Source organism: Heloderma suspectum, chromosome 7 (genome assembly GCF_057233095.1).
Source record: "Heloderma suspectum isolate Gila_16-S chromosome 7, 16-S_ref, whole genome shotgun sequence".
Lineage (NCBI taxonomy): Eukaryota > Metazoa > Chordata > Lepidosauria > Squamata > Helodermatidae > Heloderma > Heloderma suspectum.
In genome coordinates, this window is record NC_139464.1 from 19,101,205 (window position 1) to 19,121,733 (window position 20,529).

Consider the following 20,529-nt stretch of genomic DNA (forward strand, 5'->3'; position numbering starts at 1 on the left):
GACAACTACGGCCTGACCTGTGGGTGGCAGCATCCCAGTCACCCCAGCAATGGGGCTGCCTACTTCTGCCCACTGCTTCTTTATCCTGCGTGGCCACTTTTGGTCAAGATACTATCACGGTTGCTGGGACAGCTATGAGCTGTTGGCCTGGAGAAGCAGAAGTAGTTCATCAGTGGTTGTTTCAGGGCTTTTCCTCTGGCTTGTCGCCTCCCAGGGAATGATGGCAACAGACTCTTGATAATACCTCACAACTAATGTTGTGCTATTTTTTAAAAAAACCTCTTTTCATGCCCAGTGTTTCATTTTGTAATACATTTATTATGCAATCTCATTTCTTTTGTTACCATTCATTAGGTTCACATTCAGTCTGTTACATTAATTTTCACTGGGTTTTTCTTTCTTTTACTGGTATTTTTGCTGCCATTTGTGGCTGCAGTGGCAGCAGAATGGATTTCAGCAGCCCTTTCTGGTGACTGCCATTTTCTTTTCCCAGAATGTCCTGGGAAAAGAAAATGGTGGCTGCCAGGAGCAGCCACCAATAATAAATCAGTTCCACAGCCACAGTCACTTGTAGGGTGGCCATGTGCCCTGTTTGACAGGGGACAGTCCTATATTTGAAGGCCTGCCCAAGGATTATCCTCTATTTTGAAGGCATTCTATATTTGAAAAGCTGCACTTTCCAAGTCTAGTTTAAAGATGAAGAACCATCGGAAGGGAGAGCTGGGCCTTGAAGCTGCCTATCACCAGTTAGCACCTGGACAGCAGACTGAGCAAGGTACACAGGTCACGTGGCCCCAGCCTTCCACACTGTGGTGAGATGTAGCATATTTGTATTGAAGTTACAGTCATTCTTTCTCAAGTTGCATGTATGCCTATATATATATATATATATATATATATATATATATATATATTAGCATATACAGGTTCTATTTAAATCAGTGTCCTCTTTTGTCTTCTTTTTTGCTGATGACTTTCCCTTTTGGGGGGCAACTCATACGTGGCACCCGAAACCCTCCTCCCCTTCCAATGAGTGACGAACGGATGATTTTGACAACAACAAAAGGAACACATGGGATGATGGTGTCAGACGGTCACTCTGCACATTAAAAGAACATATTGGGGGTGTGGTGTAGGTCTGCACATCTTGCCCCATCCTCTGCTGCTGCTGCACATAGCAGCCACACCTCCTGCCATCCACATATTCAACTGACATATAAAGGGTCTCTCTGTCCATACTGATGTACACCAATAGAATTCCTTCACACAACGGGGAGCCCTGGAACAATCTGGGTCCCCCTCATGAGGAACAACTCTTATGTGCATTCATCAGCTGGCATGCAGAGTGCCTTCTCACACTGAGTGAAGATGCGGGCAGTTGCAGCATGGCCGCTGTGTGTCTTGGGGTTGGGGTGGGGCTAGTAACGCCCCTCACACATTCCTTCCATGCACGGGAGGGTCATTGCAACCCCCCATTGTTACCAGGCTTGCTTGAGGATGTATGTATTTCACATGTATATGAATCTAATTCTGTGTCCGGGGAGTTCTTCCTGTGAGAGCAGTGGTTGACTGGGAATTCATCTGGCACCAGCGGAACTGTTTTCTTCTGTAGCATTAAATATATGGGGAGAGAAATCCTATGGTCCCTGGTGACCTTCCCAGGGACCATAGGATGGCTTGGATTTTCCCTTTTGAGGTCGGAGACAGCGCTCCAACCCTGGAAGGGGGAGTTGGAGTTCAGACTCCCCTCCCCTGACCCCTCGCAGTCAGTGCGGAGAGAACTGCACTGGCTGCCTCTCCAAGGTTGGGAAATTAATCTTGAAGAGGGGGAAAAAGGGTGCTCTGGTGGTGGGGAGGGGTGTAGAGATGTACGAACACCCCACTGTCTTATCCGGGGGGGGGGGCGGTGTCCAGGGAAGGGTAATTTGGGCTGTTCAGGGCCCAGCAGAATCCTCCGGAGCCCAGTTGCATCCACTGGAGTTGGCAAAGCAGCTCTCCAGCTCCCTATAAGATGCAATACACTAGGTTGCCATTAGCCTATCACGGGAAAAATACAGCCATACATGGCATATTGTACACCATTTGCTGCTGTAATGCACTGACTTTGACCTAAATTGCAGCTACTTGTGGCTGTATCTAGGTCAAAGCAAGTGCTTTACGGCCACAAATGGCGTACAATGTATGGCTGTAAGCTAATGGCAGCCGCCACAAGTATATCATGTCTTATAGGGAGCCAGAGAGCTGCCTGGCAGGGACTTCTCTGGACCCAGAGCTCAGTGCGGCTGCTCCACTGCGGACTCCAGAGGTCGGATTCTTTGGAATCCGGCCTCATTTGAGTCGGCAGAGGAATTCTCCAGCATCCCTAGAGGGGAGGAGAGGCCATGCTACGATTTATCCTGAGGCTATGCTACGAATTATCCTGAGGCCATGCTATGATTTATCCTCAGCCTCATCCAGCCTCTTTCCTTCCCCCTCTGAAGCACTCTTGCTAGATGGGCTGAAAAGCACAGATCGGAGGACAGATAGAGAGCCAAAGACTCCCTCCGCTGTTCCTCCCACCCTGCCTTCAGCTCAGCTGGGCATAGGAATCTTGGAACCCTCCGAGTTCAGGGGCTTACAAATAGTGAGGGCACAGTGCACAGGATTGCACCCTAAAATACCTTAAAATAAAACATTTGTAAGAACATCAAAACCAAGTAACCACAATACAATAATTAACAAACAGATTGGGCAGCACACTCAGGGAAAGCCTGAGTAAAGCGATGGGACATCAACTAGCACCTACAGCATGGTCCAATTGGTGTTTCCCCGAACCTGGGGTGGATTCCATAAGGTGGGTACCAACATGGAGAAGGCCTTCTTCTTCTGCCCTTCCACCACAGGACTGACTGCTATCTGTCTGGTAAAGCCAGCTCAGAAAACTAAGACCTTCGCAGAATTAAAAGGTGTTAGTGCCCATACCTCAGGACCTTTGTCTAGATAGCACATTATTAGCTGGCTTGGGATGAAAGCCAATATGAAGATGCAAGAGCTAAACTGGACTTCCCAAACTTCTCGTAGTTTGCTTACAAAGCAGTCCCATTAAAGGCTGTTATTTACGTGGATCTCATTCTCGGTACATCTAGGTCATTCTTCAGCTACAATTTAGAACATTACCGTGAGGGCATAAAAAATGGCAAATTGAATAAAACCTTTCAGGGCATGCTGTGATGTTCATGTACAGAGATAGTCCTGGAAAATTGCCTGTTAGAACAAAAATAAATCAAACAAGTTTGATTTATTATCTGCAATATTTCCTGGTACTTTCCTATGCTTGCTGTTGAAAATACCTTGAATGCTATAAATTCCATGGCTAGCTAGCTGCAAATAGTTATCAAAGACATTTGACAGGTTATTAAATACCAGTGGTATATAGTGGGGTGCTTTGGGGTGTTTTCTTTTTCGGTCTGGTTACAGAATAAGCACCTTCTTTCCACATGGGCCAACTTTTAAGAAAGATTTTGTTAAATGCGGTGAAACAAGAGATTTCTCTCTTCCCCACCATAATATTCAAATTTCATGTGGGTAGGTGGGTAGAGAACATTCACTGAAATTGATGCAAGACTGATACAAACAAGTATTTCTTCATCCAATGCATAGTTAACTCAATGGAATAAGTGACCATAAGATGTGACAATAAGCAATCATTTAGTTGGTTTGAAAGGGGATTAGACTAATTAATGGAGAATTAGTATTACCTAATAAAACCACCATGTTCAGAGGCAGTACTGCCCCTGATGTAGGGATGTCAGAGGTATCCATCTGGGGAAGTTCGCTGAGCTTTTAGCAGCTCGGCCCCCAGACTTCAACTCACTTATCTGCAAGCCATTCTGATTCAAGCAGATGCTCACCAATTTTTTTGATGCTTGTGGATTTTCAGGTTTTTTCCCCCCCTCTTAAAGCAACATTTATGCAAATTGTGGTCACAATTTGCATACCTTCCACAGATGTTGGCAATAATTTCCATAATTTGAGGAAATTGTGCCCAAAATATGCTCAATTTGTGCCCACGATTTTGTGTGAGTTACACCCCCAATTTGGACAAATTAAGCATATTACAACCATAATTTGTGCAAATTTCAGTCAATCGGCTCTAACCAGGATTAAATCTGAATTCAACCTAACATTTTAATACCAATATTTATTTGTTAATACTAATATTTATTTGTACAATATGTTGCCCTTGCACAGACTAAATCTTTTATTATTAATGAATTTTTGCAAACAGCAACAACTTTGGGTAAGCTGTTTTGAGGGGAGAGGCGGTTGGTCAGCAGTTTCGGCTGGATCCAGACTAACTCATACTTCGAATAGACCCATGATTAACTTAAGCCCCATTGATTTCAATGGATCTGCTCTAAGTCTGACTAAGTCTGCATCTAACCCTTATTTAGAACCATTAAAAACCAACCAGAGGAAGAAATTAAAATACAATCTTTATTATACCATCTCAGCAATAACAAGTAATTATAAAATTAAAACACACACACAAAAGATAAACCAATCAGCTACAACAGTGGGCAGTTTCCAACGGAAACTGCCAGTGCATTGCCAGTGCATTCACCCCCCCCGAAATCCGTGGTGGAATGAAGCCCCCGCCCCCCAACCCATGAAAGGCACGCGGAACAGAGCCCCTAACCCACAAAAGGCACGCGAAACGGAGCACTTACCTGCTGCCATCCGTGCTGACTTGCGAATGGCGGCCGCCCTGCGGCCGCCATTCGCTTCCTGATCATAGCCGTAGTAGGCTACGTAAATACTTACATAGCCTATCACGGCTAAAGCAGGGATGCCTTTTGCATCCGTGTGGAGGCCATGATAGGCTACGTAAGTATTTACGTAGCCTATCACAGCAAGCAACCCCCCCCCCAACACGTACGCAAATGGCGGCAGCTACGGCGGCAGCCAATCGCATTCCCTATTTTTCGCCGTTTTATCCTATGTAAATATTTGTGTAGGCTATTATGGCGGAAAAAAAGGGGAATGCAAATAGCACCCACTATGCTATTTGCGTTCCCCTTTTTTCCCCTGCCGTAATAGCCTACACAAATATTTACGTAAGATAAAAGGGCGAAAAATAGGGAACGCAAATGGCATCTGCCCTAGCCGCTGCCATTTGCGTACCCTGTGTTTTTTTTTTTTTTACCTGCCGTGATAGGCTACGTAAATACTTACGTAGCCTATCACGGCAGCCTGGCTGGATGCAAATGGCGGCCGCTACGGCGGCCGCCATGTGCGTCCGCAGCAGCCTGTCCGCGGCCGGAACTCCGGCTGCGGACAGCCCTGGCCGGCTGCTCCATGGAGCTGCCGCAGAGCACAGCTGGCCGGGCAGGATTCCAGGGGGGAGGACTGGATCGCCTCCACCTGTCGAGGATTCTGGGGGGAGGGACGGAGCGCCTCCCCGCCCACCGCGAATCACATCCGCGAAAAGGTAAGTGACTTTCGTACGTCCCTAGTTGTTTCTGTTAGTGCAATGTCATTTGTGCTAATGGAATGACACAGTTGGATACTATCCACTGTGTATAATTCTTACAAGCTTTTTTTCTGGGTAGCTTGTCTGCCATTATTAATCTTCTAATTACAGAAACCCTGATTAGCTTCTGAAGATACCCCAAAGTCTTATGAACTACAAAGCATAATTTGAAAACCACTGAGAGATCACATCAATAAACATGAAGCAAGATAGTGTTTGGGTGGTGGTTGGCATCCAACCATTATGTGGTTTCATGTTTACCAATTGTATATAATGCATTATAGGTCCTGGTTGCCCCCACACTGGGTTGATGTTATATCATTTTAGTTGTATCTTTATGGTAAAGTGAATTATTTTTTTAAGCATTTAAATCATATATCATTATAGATTGTTTCCCTCTTTCCACAGCAGTTAATGGAGGACTCCTGTTGTTGACACGGAGTAAGGCTGAGCTCTATAGGAGACAATGTTATAGCACTCTTTTTAGTGAAGCTAATGATTATAATGCTGAAAGTATCAGCAGATTTAGAGATTATAATGCCATGGAGAGTCGTGTCATATGCAGCATTAAAAAAGCTCTCATCCCAAGACTGAGTTGTCCTGGAAAATCTCACTAGCTGTTGTTGTTGTTGTTCAGTCATTCAGTCGTGTCTGACTCTTCGTGACCCCATTATGTGTAATTGAAAATGAGGTGTCCAATTATAAGAACACTCAGCATTTCAACTGTGACTGATTGATCGATTGAAGAAATTTGCAGACCTTCCTTCATCGTTTGACCTAAGGATGCTTTAGAAAAGCCTTCCCCAACCTGGCATACCCCAGATGTGTTGGACTACAAATCCCATGATCCTCATGAGCATGAGATGATGGGTGTTGTAGTCCAACACATCTGGAGGGTGCCAGGTTGGTTTACAAAAATAAAATACAGAAAAGTATACAGACAGACAATAAAAAGACCAAAATGGACTCAAAACAGTAGAATGTGAGGTAAATCTAACTTTAGCTGGTTTTTTTTTTTTAACCTTTTTAAAACAACAACACTGAAAAACAGCTTTTTAACAATATTTAAATCAGTGTTCAGATTATGGGGAATCAACCAGGAGGTTTTAATGAAATCCCCTCAAAATTGCACCACATTTCTCCCACTTCAGTCTTCAAAAGCATTAGCTAAGAGGACTGGCATGAAATGTAAGGGGACCAGGGCACTATTTTAAATGGGGCTTTATAATAGTGGTTTTGGTTTCATACCATGTTCTGGGGAAGTGTGGAGTCCCTTGAAAATGAGATAATTAATGGGGGAAAAACTCTCCAGAAAGATAGTCTTATCTACCATTATGGATCTTTCTGTGCAACAAACAGCCACAGAGGAGCGCAGAATGTATTCCACCCTTGCAGTCTTATGGCATAATCTTATTCAAGTTTAGAAAGAAAGAATTCTTATAACTCTCAGAATGCTGGGAGTTGTAGGACTATTTCCTATCTAAACATGCATAGGATTGTGCCGTTAGTTTGCTCTGGACAAAAATGAGGCCCATTTGGCTAAGCCATATCCAGAATTTTTTTTGCGCATGGATGGTGGTGAAGATGCGGACACTAAGAAGACAGGGAAACATTACAGTGCAGCCAGAACAGAAATATAGGTGGCTGAATACACTGAAAGTTATTCGGCTACAATCCTATGCGTGTTTAGACAGAAAAAAGCCCCACAACTCCCAGTATGCTCCAGCATAGCTGCCTGGGGCATGCTGGGAGTTATAGGACTTTTTTCTGTCTAAATAAGCATAGGATTGCAGCCTAATTGTATTAACTATTATTAAAATAACATGTAATTTTATAACATTCAGAAATTAGAGCCTAGTGCTTGTCACTTATTCAAGGGACTAGAGACTTCATTTAAAAAAAGTAATACATTTGCCTTGTTCCAGAACTATAAAACCTATTAGATGATGTGATGCCTGAAAATACAAAATATGAACCATACAGGTACAAGTTGTCTTGGCTGAGCTTATCAGTAACACTCCCCGTATACTATACTACTGCATATTATCATAAAGGCTGCTTGATCATCCTATTTCGAAAAGGCTCTTGATGCATAGCCCCAAAAGAGGAAACAATTCTAATTTATATGTATAGGTGCACATTATTAGAAATCATTACTAGAATTTGAATTGAAATACCTGCCATCTCACCATAGTGGGAAGGCTGTGACCAGGTGACCTGTGTGCCTACTGCTCAGTCTGTGTCCAGATGCTGTTGATGGGCATCTTCAAGGCTGCTGCTGCCGTCCCTCCTCATGGTTCTGTATCTCTAAACCAGACTGGGACTAAGCAGTCCTTCAAACAGAGGACACATTCAAATAGAGGACTGTCATAGAATCATACAATAGTAGGGTTGGAAGGGTCCTACAACACCATCGAGTCCAACCTGCAGGAATTCAAGTCAAAGCATCCCTGACAGATGGCTTTCCAGCCTCATCTTGAATGCCTCCAGTGTGGGAGAGCCCGCCACCTCCCTAGGTAATGGGTTCCATTGCTGTATTGCTCTAACAGTCAGGAAGTTTTTCCTGAGGTTTAGCCGGAATCTGGCTTCCTGGAATTTGAACCCATTCTTCCATGTCCTGCACTCTGGGGTGATCGAGGAGATCCTGGCCTTCTTCTTGGTGGCAACCTTCCATGTCCTTGAAGAGCACTATCATACCTCCTCTCAGTCTTCTCTTCTCAAGGCTAAACATGCCCAGTTATTTCAGTCTCTCCTCATAGGGCTTTGTTTCCAGTCCCCTGATCATCTTTGTTGCCCTCCTCCTCTGAACCCTCTCCAGTTTGTCTGCATCCTTCTTAAAGTGTGGCACCCAGAACTGGACACAGTACTCCAGATGAGGCCTAACCAGTGCTGAGTAGAGGGGAACTAGCACTTCATGGGATTTGGCAGCTATACTTCTATTAATGCAGCCCAAAATAGCATTTGCCTTTTTTGCAGCCACATCACATTGTTGTGATTGCTGTCCTCTGTAAAGCAGGACACATGGACACCCTAGATTTGGTACTGGTACAGAAAATGGCAATTAAAATGACATGTGGAACCTGCAACAATATGTTGCAGTGTGAAGTGCTCCTGTTTCACCATGCCCCTTTCTAGAATACTGCATTCTGTTCCTTCCCTGGGTTTCCATCTCTTGCCCTTACTTAGTCAGTCAGCATTCTGTGCCCACCAAACATACTTGGTCTTCATTTGTCTGTTCTCCCTTGAGGTCTTCTTTTCCTTCTTAAGAATTTTTGTACCTCTGCAAACATTTGGGATCCCCAAAGCCTGCTGATGTTTCCTTCTTGTACGAGGTTGGTGAGGTTTTGGCAACATAAGCAACAACGCTCACAGCCCGAACATCGGAAACAGAGGGAATGATGATGGTACAAACCATAATCAAATACAGTTAGATCACTGTGCTGCACTGTGCATGGGGCCGCCCGTGAAGACTGTACCTCCCCCTTGTGTGAGGATAGTGCAGTTTTGATGATATAAGGACTGGCACTCGGAGAATTGAAATCACCATGAGTGTATATGACAGGAGTAATGCATATTCCAAGAAAGAAAGGAAGGAAGGAAGGAAGGAAGGAAGGAAGGAAGGAAATGCTGAAGTGTCAAGGGCCTTTACATTTAGAAAAAAAGAAAAGAAAGATGACTAAGCAGGGTAGAACATGATAGAATTTTATAAAATCATGAGAGGTGTACAGGTAAGTGGAGAGATAATATTTCTTGCTCTCTCATAGTCCTAGAGCCTTGGGTCATCTGCCATCTTGGAACACACAGGTTTGCTTTGTCATAATGAGTCAGCCTTGGAGGGAGCCAATATCCATAGATGGAGAGGCCGTTGAGTGTGCTGATGGACAGCTGGCGGTGCATTACATGTTGGGGCTGTGGGCCAGCACTTCGGTGAATGTGAGCAATAAATTCATACTGGTGTGTGGTTTTTCTTTATGCAGGTTATTAGTGGACATCAGTTGCCTCCAAGTAACCTCTCCAAAAGTAATAAGGCTGATCCCTTAGTAAAAATAGAAATCCATGGTGTTCCTGGAGATATTGCGAAACAGCAGACTTCTGTCATAAAGAACAATGGTAAGTTGAACTGGCTAAGAAGTTCAACCGCGGACCGGGCGCAATCCTATTGGGATAGGTGGCTGCCTTCAAACTCGGAGGCAACCGCTTATACAATGCAGGGCAGGAGCAGTGCAGAGGGGATCTCCCCCTCCGTGCTTTGGCCGCCCTGCATTTGGCTGTCTACCTGCAGGAGGTCGGAGCATGTGTGTCTGTGGGAGGGGAGGTGTGCTGACACCAGACGCCAAATAGGAAATGTCAGAAAGTCACTTCCACCCTCCCCAGCCTGGCCCCAGGAACACCCCATTTTCACTGCTTCGCACTCCTCGTATGAGTGTGGAGCACAGGGCTGATCTACGCTGCCTATGAGGCAGCGCAGGAGGGGGTGGAGGTTGGTTCCTGGGAACTGATGTATCCTATGGCCATCTAGCCACTGACTAGAGGCCATAGGATTGCATCCTTAATTCCATAACTTACAAAGCCTGTTGAAGTTGTCTTCTTGATGATGTACAGCACACAAAAAGTTGCAAAGTATTAGTAGACAACAGAACTATGAGCCAAGCTGTACAAACTATTTTATATTGTGCAATTAGGAACAAAAGGATTTCCCCCATCCTCTGCATTTATTGTTCCTCTGGTTAACTCTTCCCCGCGTTCCACTCCTTCTGTATTCCACCTTAACTAGAAGAAGTTCAAAAATTAATTCCTGAATTGGAGAGGGCACAGCTTGCCTCCATATTCAGTTCCTTCAGTTCATTTGCATCTGTTAGTAACCGATGTGTAGGTATGCATGGATAAAACACTGCCAAAAAAGAGAAGTAATCTTGATATGACAGTATGTATGATTGTATTGAGATTCCTTTCATGCACACATGAGCTCCTGAACATTGATAAAGCAATACATCAGAAGGATCTTGATGCAATGATATATACACAATCATGTGCACTTTGCTTTTTGATGATGTTTTATCAGTGCATCTAAGTTGTTGTTGTTGTTGTTCAGTCATTCAGTCGTGTCCAACTCTTCGTGACCCCATGGACCATAGCACGCCAGGCCTTCCTGTCCTCTGCTCTCTCCCGGAGCGTGCTCAAGTTCATATTCATTGCATCGGTGATGCTATCTAGCCATCTCATCCTCTGCCGTCCCCTTCTCCTTTTGCCTTCAGTCTTTCCCAGCATCAGGGTCTTTTCCAGAGAGTTTTCTCTTCGCATTAGGTAGCCAAAATATTTGAGCTTCAGCTTCAGTTCAGTATCTGTCCTTCCAATGAGCAGTCAGGGTTGATTTCCTTTAGGACGGACTGATTTGACCTCCTTGCAGTCCAGGGGACTCGTAAGAGTCTTCTCCAGCACCACAGTTCGAAAGCATCAATTTTTCAGTGCTCAGCCTTCCTTATAGTCCAGCTCACAGCCATACATTACTACTGGGAAAACCATAGCTTTGAGTAGACGGACCTTTGTCGGCAAGGTGATGTCTCTGCTTCTTACTATGCTGTCTAGGTTGGCCATAGCTTTCCTCCCAAGGAGCAAGCATCTTTTAATTTCATGGCTACAGTCACCGTCTGCGGAGCCTAAGAAAATAAAATCTGTCACAGCTTCCATTTCTTCCCCTTCTATATGCCAAGAAGTGATGGGGCCAGATGCCATGATCTTCGTTTTTTTAATGTTGAGTTTCAAACCAGCTTTTGCACTTTCCTCTTTCACCCTCAACAAGAGGCTCTTTAGATCCTCTTCGCTTTCTGCCATTAGGGTGGTATCGTCTGCATATCGGAGGTTGTTGATAATTCTCCTGGCAATCTTAATTCCGAGCTGTGATTCATCCAACCCGGCGTTTCTCATGATGTACTCTGCATATAAGTTAAATAAGCAGGGCGACAATATGCAGCCTTGTCGTACTCCTTTCCCAGTTTTGAACCAATCGGTTGTTCCATGTCTGGTTCTTACTGTTGCTTCTTATCCCTCGTACAGGTTTCTCAGGAGACAGGTAAGGTGGTCTGGTACTCCCATCACTTTAAGAATTTGCCACAGTTTGTTGTGATCCACACAATCAAAGGCTTTAGCATAGTCAATGAATTAGAAATAGACGTTTTTCTGGAATTCTCTTGCTTTCTCCATGATCCAGCGAATGTTGGCAATTTGATCTCTAGTTCCTCTGCCTCTTCGAAACCCAGCTTGTACTTCTGGTAGTTCTCGGTTCGCATACTGCTGAAGCCTAGCTTGTAGGATTTTGAGCATCACCTTGCTGGCATGTGAAATGAGCGCAATTGTGCGGTAGTTTGAACACTCTTTGGCGTGGCCCTTCTTTGGAATTGGAATGTAAACTGACCTTTTCCAGTCTTGTGGCCACTGTTGAGTGTTCCAAATTTGTTGGCATATTGAGTGCAGCACTTTAGCAGCATCAACTTTTAGGATTTTAAATAGCTCAGCTGGAATACTGTCATCTCCACTAGCTTTGTTGTTACTAATGCTTCCTAAGGCCCACTTGACTTCACTCTTGAGGATGTCCGGCTCAAGTTCAGTGACCGCACTATCATGGCTATCAGGGACATTCAGATCTTCCCTGTATAGTTTTTCTGTGTATTCTTTCCACCTCTTCTTAATCTCATCTGCTTCTGTTAGGTCCCTGCCTTCTTTGTCCTTTATCATGCCCGTCTTTGCACAAAACGTTCCCTTGAGATCTCCAATTTTCTTGAAGAGATCTCTAGTCTTTCCCATTCTGTTGTTTTCCTTGATTTCTTTGCATTGTTCATTTAAGAAGGTCTTCTTGTCTCTCCTTGCTATTCTCTGGAACTCTGCATTCAGTTGGATATATCTTCCCCTTTCTCCCTTGCTTTTCGCTTCCCTTCTTTCCTCAGCTACTTGTAAAGCCTCATCAGACAGCCACTTGGCTTTCTTGCATTTCTTTTTCTTTGGGATGGATTTCGTTGCTGCCTCCTGAACAATGTTACGGACCTCCGTCCATAGTTCCTCAGGCACTCTGTCTATCAGGTCTAATCCCTGAAATCTATTCCTCACCTCCACTGTATATTCATAAGGGATATGATTTAGGTCATACCTGAATGGTTTAGTGGCTTTCCCTACGTCTTCAATTTAAGCTGAAATTTTGCAACAAGAAGCTCATGATCTGAGTCACAGTCAGCTCCAGGTCTTGTTTTTACTGACTGTATAGAGCTTCTCCATCTTTGGCTGCAAAGGACATAATCAATCTGATTTCGATATTGACCATCTGGTGATGTCCATGTGTAGAGTCGTCTCTTGTGCTGTTGGAAAAGTGTGTTTGCTATGATCAGCATGTTCTCTTGGCAAAACTCTATTAGCCTTTGTCCTGCTTCATTTTGTACACCAAGGCCATGCCTGCCTGTTATCCCAGTGATTTCTTGACTTCCTACTTTAGCATTCCAATCCCCTATGATGAAGAGGACATCTTTTTTTAGTGTTAGTTCTAGAAGGTGTTGTAGGTCTTCATAGAACCCATCAACCTCAGCTTCTTCGGCCTCAGTGGTTGGGGCATAGACTTGAATTACTGTGATGTTGAATGGTTTGCCTTGGATTCGTACTGAGATCATTCTATCGTTTTTGAGATTGTACCCCAGTACTGCTTTTCCCACCCTTTTGTTGACTATGAGTGCTACTCCATTTCTTCTAAGGGATTCTTGCCCACAGTAGTAGATATGATGGTCACCTGAATTAAATTTGCACATGCCTGTCCATTTTAGTTTGCTGATTCCCAAGATGTCGATGTTCAATCTTGCTATCTCATGTTTGACCACCTCCAGCTTACCTTGATTCATTGATCTGACATTCCAGGTTCCTAAACAATATTGTTCTTTACAGCATCGGATTTTCTTTTCCCCACCAGACACATCCACAGCTGAGTGTCCTTTCGGCTTTGGCCCAGCCACTTCACTCTTTCTGGCGCTACTTGGAAATACCCTCTGCTCTTCCCCAGTAGCATATTGGACACCTTCCGACCTGAGGGGCTCATCTTCCGGCGTCATATCTTTTAGCCTTGTGATACGTTCCATGGGGTTTTCTTGGCAAGAATACTGGAGTGGGTTGCCATTTCCTTCTCCAGTGGACCACATTTTGTCAGAACTCTCTGCCATGACCTGTCCGTCTTGGGTGGCCCTGCACGGCATAGCTTATGGCTTCACTGAGTTACGCAAGCCCCTTCGCCACAACAAGGCAGTGATCCATGAAGGGGCATCTAAGTGCATTTGTGCATCACCACACTCATAGCAAATTTTGGAAATAAAAAACAGCAACAGAAGAATGCAGACTTTCTAATGTGTTGATTCTACTTTGGAAACAAGACCAGGGAAACAGAATCATCATCAGAAGCCCCATTATCTAACATTTGGTTTATGGGACCATTCTTATTACTTGAGTTCACCTGAGTACAATCCTGCAGGAGTTTTTTCTGTGTATGCCCCATTGAAATGAATGGCAGCTGTGCAAGAGAACATCTCACTGGATTATGCACACTGTGTTTGATCATACCAGTAACTGTGCTTTTGGAGAGATTTTTTTTTTTAAGCATGAGATTTTTGAAGGGGAAGCACCCTCTCAAAATAGAGGGTTTCACTAATCTTTTTGCATGTTCATTTTTAGTGGTAACAGGATTCCCATATGCTGAATTTTGGTAAAAATGTATCATACCTTCAGTTTTTTCCTTCAAAATTTAAAACTTTCCCCTGAAGTTGAATTCACTGAAGCTGATCCACCCTCCTCTCTTTATGATGACACGTTTGGTGAAAACCTGTTGGAGAACGATGAAGGCTCTGAAGTGTGTAGGAGGTGGGGAGGGAGAGATCTTTCTGAATCTTTCAAACAACATTCACGATTAAAGTTAAAACTCTAAATGTGTATCCAACCAGTTTTTCTCTCCTGTTTATTTCAGCTTTGAATCCTAGATGGAATGAAACGTTCACATTTAATGTCCAGGTTCCAGATCTTGCTTTAGTACGCTTCATTGTAGAAGATCAGATGGCATTGACTGCCAATGATTTCCTTGGTCAATACACTTTGCCACTTATGAGTATGAATAAAGGTAAGAGCAGCAATGCAGTAAGGAAGTACAGTAGGAGCTGGCAACTGCAGGCCCTGGGTTGAAAACCAGCTTCTAAAGGCATGATGTCCAACTGCCTAGATGTAAACGAAGAAGCAAAAGAAGGTGTGGGGATTCATATCTGTTGTGGATATGGAAGAGGAGCTCACTTTATGTATGTATGTATGTATGTATTACATTTATATCCCACCTTTTTTTCCTCCAAGGAACTCAAGGCGGCATATATAACCCTCCTTCCTCCATTTTATCCTCACAACAACAACCTTGTGAGTTAGGTTGGGCTGAGAGTTTGTGACTGGCCCAAAGTCACCCAGTGAGCTTCCGTGGCTGAGTGGGGACTAGAACCTGGATCTTCCGACTCCCAGTCCAGCACTCTAGCCAGTACACCACACTGGCTCTTAGTGGATAGACCCCTTCTTTACATGGGTCTCCCCCCAAAAAAAGAATTATTGATAGGCTAATTCTTTAGGTGAAAGAATTAGGTGGATCCTTGCCTGAACTGCATAGTTTGTTCAACTCTTTGGAAAGTTCCTGAGCCCTGTTTCCAAGGACACCTCCTTTCAGCCCAGCTCTAGGAAAAAATGAATAAAAATGAAGGTTCTTTGGATTTTCTTGCTTGTCCCAAAGCTAAAAAACCCAGACCTTAACAAAACCTTGTGAAAATCCAAAGAACACAAAGGGTAGCTTTGCAACCATGCTGTCCTGCACATGGAAAAGAGTGTAGTGAGAAATTCCCTTTTGAAACAATGCAGTCAAATGTCCAGATATAAAAAGGAGTTTCTTTGGGGTGGATGGGGTGAGGAAAGGCAACAACCACACAGAATTCCAAACCTCTTGTTAGAAAAGACATTCCAGCCTTCTTGAACTTATTAAGTCCCAAATGCTTAACTAACAAACAAACACAGCCTCTAGAAATTAGTCTTTCTGCACTATTTATTTCCAGGGACACCAGATATTGTATGAAGAACCTCATGGTGTGGGGCCTGGGAGCTAACAAGAAGCTATTGTTTATTTATTTAAGTGTAATTATATCCCACTTTTTGACTAGAGTCCTCAAAGTGGCTTACAATATTTATAGAATTCAACAGATACAGCAAGAACCACATGCAAAAACCTGGGTAGTCCAACTGGAGCAGACCCTGATGTTCCTTTTACTCACTCTTGCCTCCCTCAGTCCTTGATGTCAGCTATTTGGGACTGTGTGTGCTTAGGCCTACAAGTGAATGTTAACTGGATAGCAAATATCCTTTGTTAGGAGGAATTAAATTAGTAAAAAATCAGCCACAGACAAAAGCAGCATTTCAACTCATAGAGCCATTTTAGGAGAATTCTAAAGTTTGTGTGATGGAAATCAGTCAAATGGTTTGTTATATTTTTTGCAAACTTACATAAAACATAAAACCCAGTTAATAAAATATTACCTTTAATATTACGTACACGACACAGTAAAATATCCATGGCATTATTAAGTTGTATTTCACACCACATGAACCATCATAAAATATTTAGGCGCTAATGAGATGACAAAGTCTATGCACTGTCAAAGTACATCTGACAATGTTATTAGCAGAGGGAAAGATACCTATTTATCAATATTAGTACAAAAGTAAAGCCACAGTTAAAATGCATTCATATCTACCAATATGAATTTAGCAATACAAAGCAGAGTATTACCTAAATGGCATGCAAGGATGATTTCTTTCTAGAAGAGCTAAATCAAATTAATATTTACTTTGTCAAAAAGAAACAAAAAGTTTCCTATTATTGAAAAAAATAAATAAATTAAATTTTCCTTTGATGGAATACCATATATATGCTGCAATGCATACACAAGCCATAAGCCAGTGGAGATTTAAATGCGCTTAAGACTATTGACATCAATCAGCTTAAGCATGATTAAATTTGTGTTGGATTGTGCCACTGAACTTCTACATGTGTTGTGACCTATTTGCTTAAATGGAGGGGCAGTTGCAGGCTTGCAAAACAATGTATACCTGGAAATACCCCTTCCATTACAGTGAACAGGGCATCTCATTTAGATGGTGGCACTCCACGTGTGCATCAGAGCCTTTGCACTCACAGTGAGTCATTGATTTGAGGGTGATGCTCTTTATTCTGATGGGGAGGAGATGTCTATGTAATTCACGGGTCCAGATGTCCCAGAGAGTCTATAAACTGAACCTTATGGATTAGTCTTGGCTTCAGTGGGACACTTTCATTTCTTACTTTTAGGGTTGACCTGTATGTCTTTGTGCATGCTTCTGTACCCCTCCCACTCCCTTGCAGGGGTAGCTCAATGAAAATATAGGGACGTCATGAGCACCTAATATGGGGTGGAGTCCGATCGACTCCCTCCTCCCTGCTCAGCCCCCCTGACTCCTGTTCGCAGACTGTGCTGCACTTACCGGACCTGTTCCTGACCATCATGCAGTCCGTGAATGGGGGTCGGCTGCCCGCTCCTTCCCCGAACTGGCATTGTTATGGAAAATGGCATCTCGAGGCTTTCTGGAAAACTAATGTTGCGTAGATTGCGGTCATAAAGAGGCCATATATGCAACATTACAGGCCCCTTTATGGCCGCAATCTACACAACATTAGTTTTCTGGAAAGACCTGACCTGAGATGCCATTTTGCATAGCAATGGTGGCTCGGGGAAAGGGTGGGCATCCCCACAGAGCTTGCCGGTTGCTTGCGGAGCCATCTAAGGACTCACACAATGCAATGAGCAGAGGGTGACGGCAATTTGGCAAGCTACTGATGTCCCTAGATGGAGGTGAGTCCATCCACCCCTATGAAAATGTCAGCAGCTGTGAAAAAGGCAAATTAGGAACATAGGAACATAGGAAGTTGACTTATAGATGGACTTGGTCCATCTAGCCTAGGATTGTTGACACCAGTAGGGGCTCTCCAGGGTTTTAGGCAGGAACTTGCCCAGCCCTAGCTGGAGATGCTGGAGAGTGAACGTGGGACCTTCTGCATGCAAAGCGGGTGCTTTGCCACTGAGCCACAGCTGCTCCCCAATGAAAATTCCATGTTGAGGATCATTTGGAAATGAAATGAAAATAAAACTGCCAATGTTATAATTCCTTTAACAGAGGCAGCATGCCTCTCAATCTCATTTTCTGGGGAACATGAGGAAGAGGTGCTGTTGTGCCCATGTCCTGCTGTGGGCTTCCCATTGGGGTGTCTGGCTGGCTACTGTGGGAACAGAATACTGGACTAAACAGGCCCTTGGTCTGATCCAACAGGGCAATTCTTAGGTTCTTAAGGGTACAAAGGAAGACCCTTTCCCTTCCTCTCTGCCTATGCCTGAGAGGTTAATAATTCATGCATAGATAGAACAGAACAGGGGCATACACAAATCCCAGAGAGCTGGCATACTGGACAGTAGTGCTTAAGAACATAAGCTATGAAGTAGAAAATCTCCAGTTCAGTTTGCAAAAGCCCAACCATGAACCCTCTGGCTGAGTTGCAAACTCTTTGAAACTCTACACTGTACCTGCATTTTATGCAAGAACATTTGTGAGTAAAGCCGTTTTATTTCCTTCACTGAAGAAGGGTGTGGTCTCCTTTTATTAAGATAGCTCTGTGTGCATGTGGGACTGGTAAATGCTCATTCTGTTTGGGCTTTTTGTATTTTCTCTGCTAATTGTCTTTCTAACAGGAAAGCAAAAGAGCAAACATGGGTTTTTACTCCCAGCAATAGAGAAGGGGGCGAGGGAGAAGAGGAGGAGCGAAAGGAAGAAATCACAGGAAACCACACTGTAGGGTACAGAGATCCTGAGGCTACCTGTGGTCAAAATTCTCGTGAATTAACTAACTACAACTCTGCCCCCTTCCAGTAACCTGCAGACGAGGTTGCAATATTCCCAACAAGACCTACCTGCAGATTTCTGACCACCCCTGGTTTATGCTATGTTCAGTTCACTTTAAATGTTTCTTTCTCATTGGTTTGTTTCCAGGTTATCGCCATGTTCCACTGGTCTCCAAGCTCGGGGTTACCCTCAAGCCCGCCTCACTGTTTCTATATGTGTGGTACTTCCAACAGTAATGTCATCACCATGACCGCTCCCCCAGTTGCGCATGTCAATAAAAAGCAACCATGATCAAAGCAGAAGAGATACCAGATGCCTTCCTACTAGAGGTGCTAAATGTTTGCACTAGCTCCCAGGCATGAATGGGATGAGTTGTGTGCATGACTGGGCTGTATATTTCTATATGTGTAAAGTTTTGTTTTTAAAGAAGATTTGTAGGGGGAAGGAAGGGTTTGTGGTGCACTGTGGTTCCCCTAGGTGCTTCTCCACTTGGAGCTCATTTGCAGGATTCCACCCTCTTTCCTTCCAGGAAAATACCAGCTCCAATTTTCAGAACAATGGCATAGCAGAAAGGTGGTAAATTAATTAGTATATTGTATTTAATTTGAACAAGTGAGATCTGAAGCAAAATGTCGCAATACATCCTCAGCCCAAAGCCAGCATAAGACATTTTGCTGCCAGAGGTGAAGAACAAGATGGCTCCCTCCTCCCATTCCATGTACGTAAGGTGGCCAGACTGGCAGTTCAATCTTTCTTCAGCTGTGGAGACACGACACCATCCTCCGCTAAACCTGAGGGCAGCAAGCTCACTTAGGGGGCACAGACCAGACCATGCGGCACATGCACAGCACAGTCCTTGAACACCTCGCCACTGCTCCCTGCTCCCAGCATTCACTGCCTGAGGTGGCTGCCTCGCACTGCCTAGGGGTAGGGCTGGCCCTGCTTACCCCTTAGCAGGAGTGTTCCCATTCAGGGTTCTTGCCAGCTATGCCTGCCACTGGGAGAATATAAGCTTCAAATGCCTCACACAAGTCAATCCACTCCCCTTCTTTTCCAGTTTTTTTTCTTTTCCAGCTGACCTTCAACATTCCATAGCTCTTGCAGACCACTGAGCATTCTTCTTTGGGCTGTCTGTTTTTTTAGATGTATGTATGTATGTATGTATTTGTTAGTTACATTTAAATCCCGCTTTTCCTCCAAGGAGCCCAAAGTAGCATACACACCATCCTCCTCCTTTTTATCCTCACAACAACCCTGTGAGGTAGGTTAGGCTGAGAGTCAGTGACTGGCCCAGAGTCACCCAGTGTGCTTCATGGCTGACTGGGAAATAGAACCTGGATCTCCCAAGTCCCAGTCCAACACTCTAACCACTACACTGCACTGGCTCTCAACTTCGCTACTTCTGTGTAGCTGGGGAGTCCCCTGAATATGAAGAGAAACCACTATTCTGTTTGCAGGTGGCCCTGTTTTCCTTCCAAATTGATAAGTACTCAACCACCCTTTTTTTTTTCCCCTTACTACATTTCTATACTGCCTGATAGCCAAATCTCTCTGGGCAGTTCACAAAAATTAAAACCATAGGGTGGTTTCCAGCTGTGTCATTCCGCTAGTGCAAATGATGTCACACTAGCGAAAACTAGGTTCTGAGCTATGCACAAAGGAAGAATCCAACTAAAGCTATGTTTTCACAAGCGCCTTTGCACAAGCGGTTGTACGTTATGCTTTTGCAATGCATTGTGCAACATGTTGTGCATAGTGCTTGTGCAACCTGTGGTGCAACCGGTTGTGCAAGCATAATGGGCAATTGCTTGCACAACAAAAAGATGCAGGAGAGCTCTGCTAGTGCTATTCGAGTTTGTGGAATGACACTGTTGGATACTGCCCATAAAATACAACATAATACCCTGACTTGGCTATTAATAAATATGATTACATTTATATCCTGCCTCTCCTACAAGGAGCTCAAGGTGGCCTACCTGGGTCTCTCCCCACCCCACATTTTTACCCTCACAGCAACTCTTGAGAGAGGTGATTGACCCGAGTGGGTC

At 44.0% G+C, this 20,529-nt stretch overlaps 1 protein-coding gene across 1 annotated transcript in view; it reads left to right on the top strand.

The window, feature by feature from the left end:
* Positions 1 to 18,779, top strand: part of LOC146339378 (1-phosphatidylinositol 4,5-bisphosphate phosphodiesterase zeta-1-like) — a 62,555-nt gene extending 43,776 nt beyond the window's left edge. Inside the window, exons 11-13 of the mRNA XM_084811701.1 lie at positions 9,490 to 9,622; positions 14,499 to 14,648; positions 18,629 to 18,779. Of these exons, the coding sequence (XP_084667827.1) occupies positions 9,490 to 9,622; positions 14,499 to 14,648; positions 18,629 to 18,717 (372 nt within the window). The 3' untranslated portion in view covers positions 18,718 to 18,779. The remainder of the gene's footprint in view (positions 1 to 9,489; positions 9,623 to 14,498; positions 14,649 to 18,628) is intronic.
* The last annotated feature ends 1,750 nt before the right edge of the window (positions 18,780 to 20,529 follow it).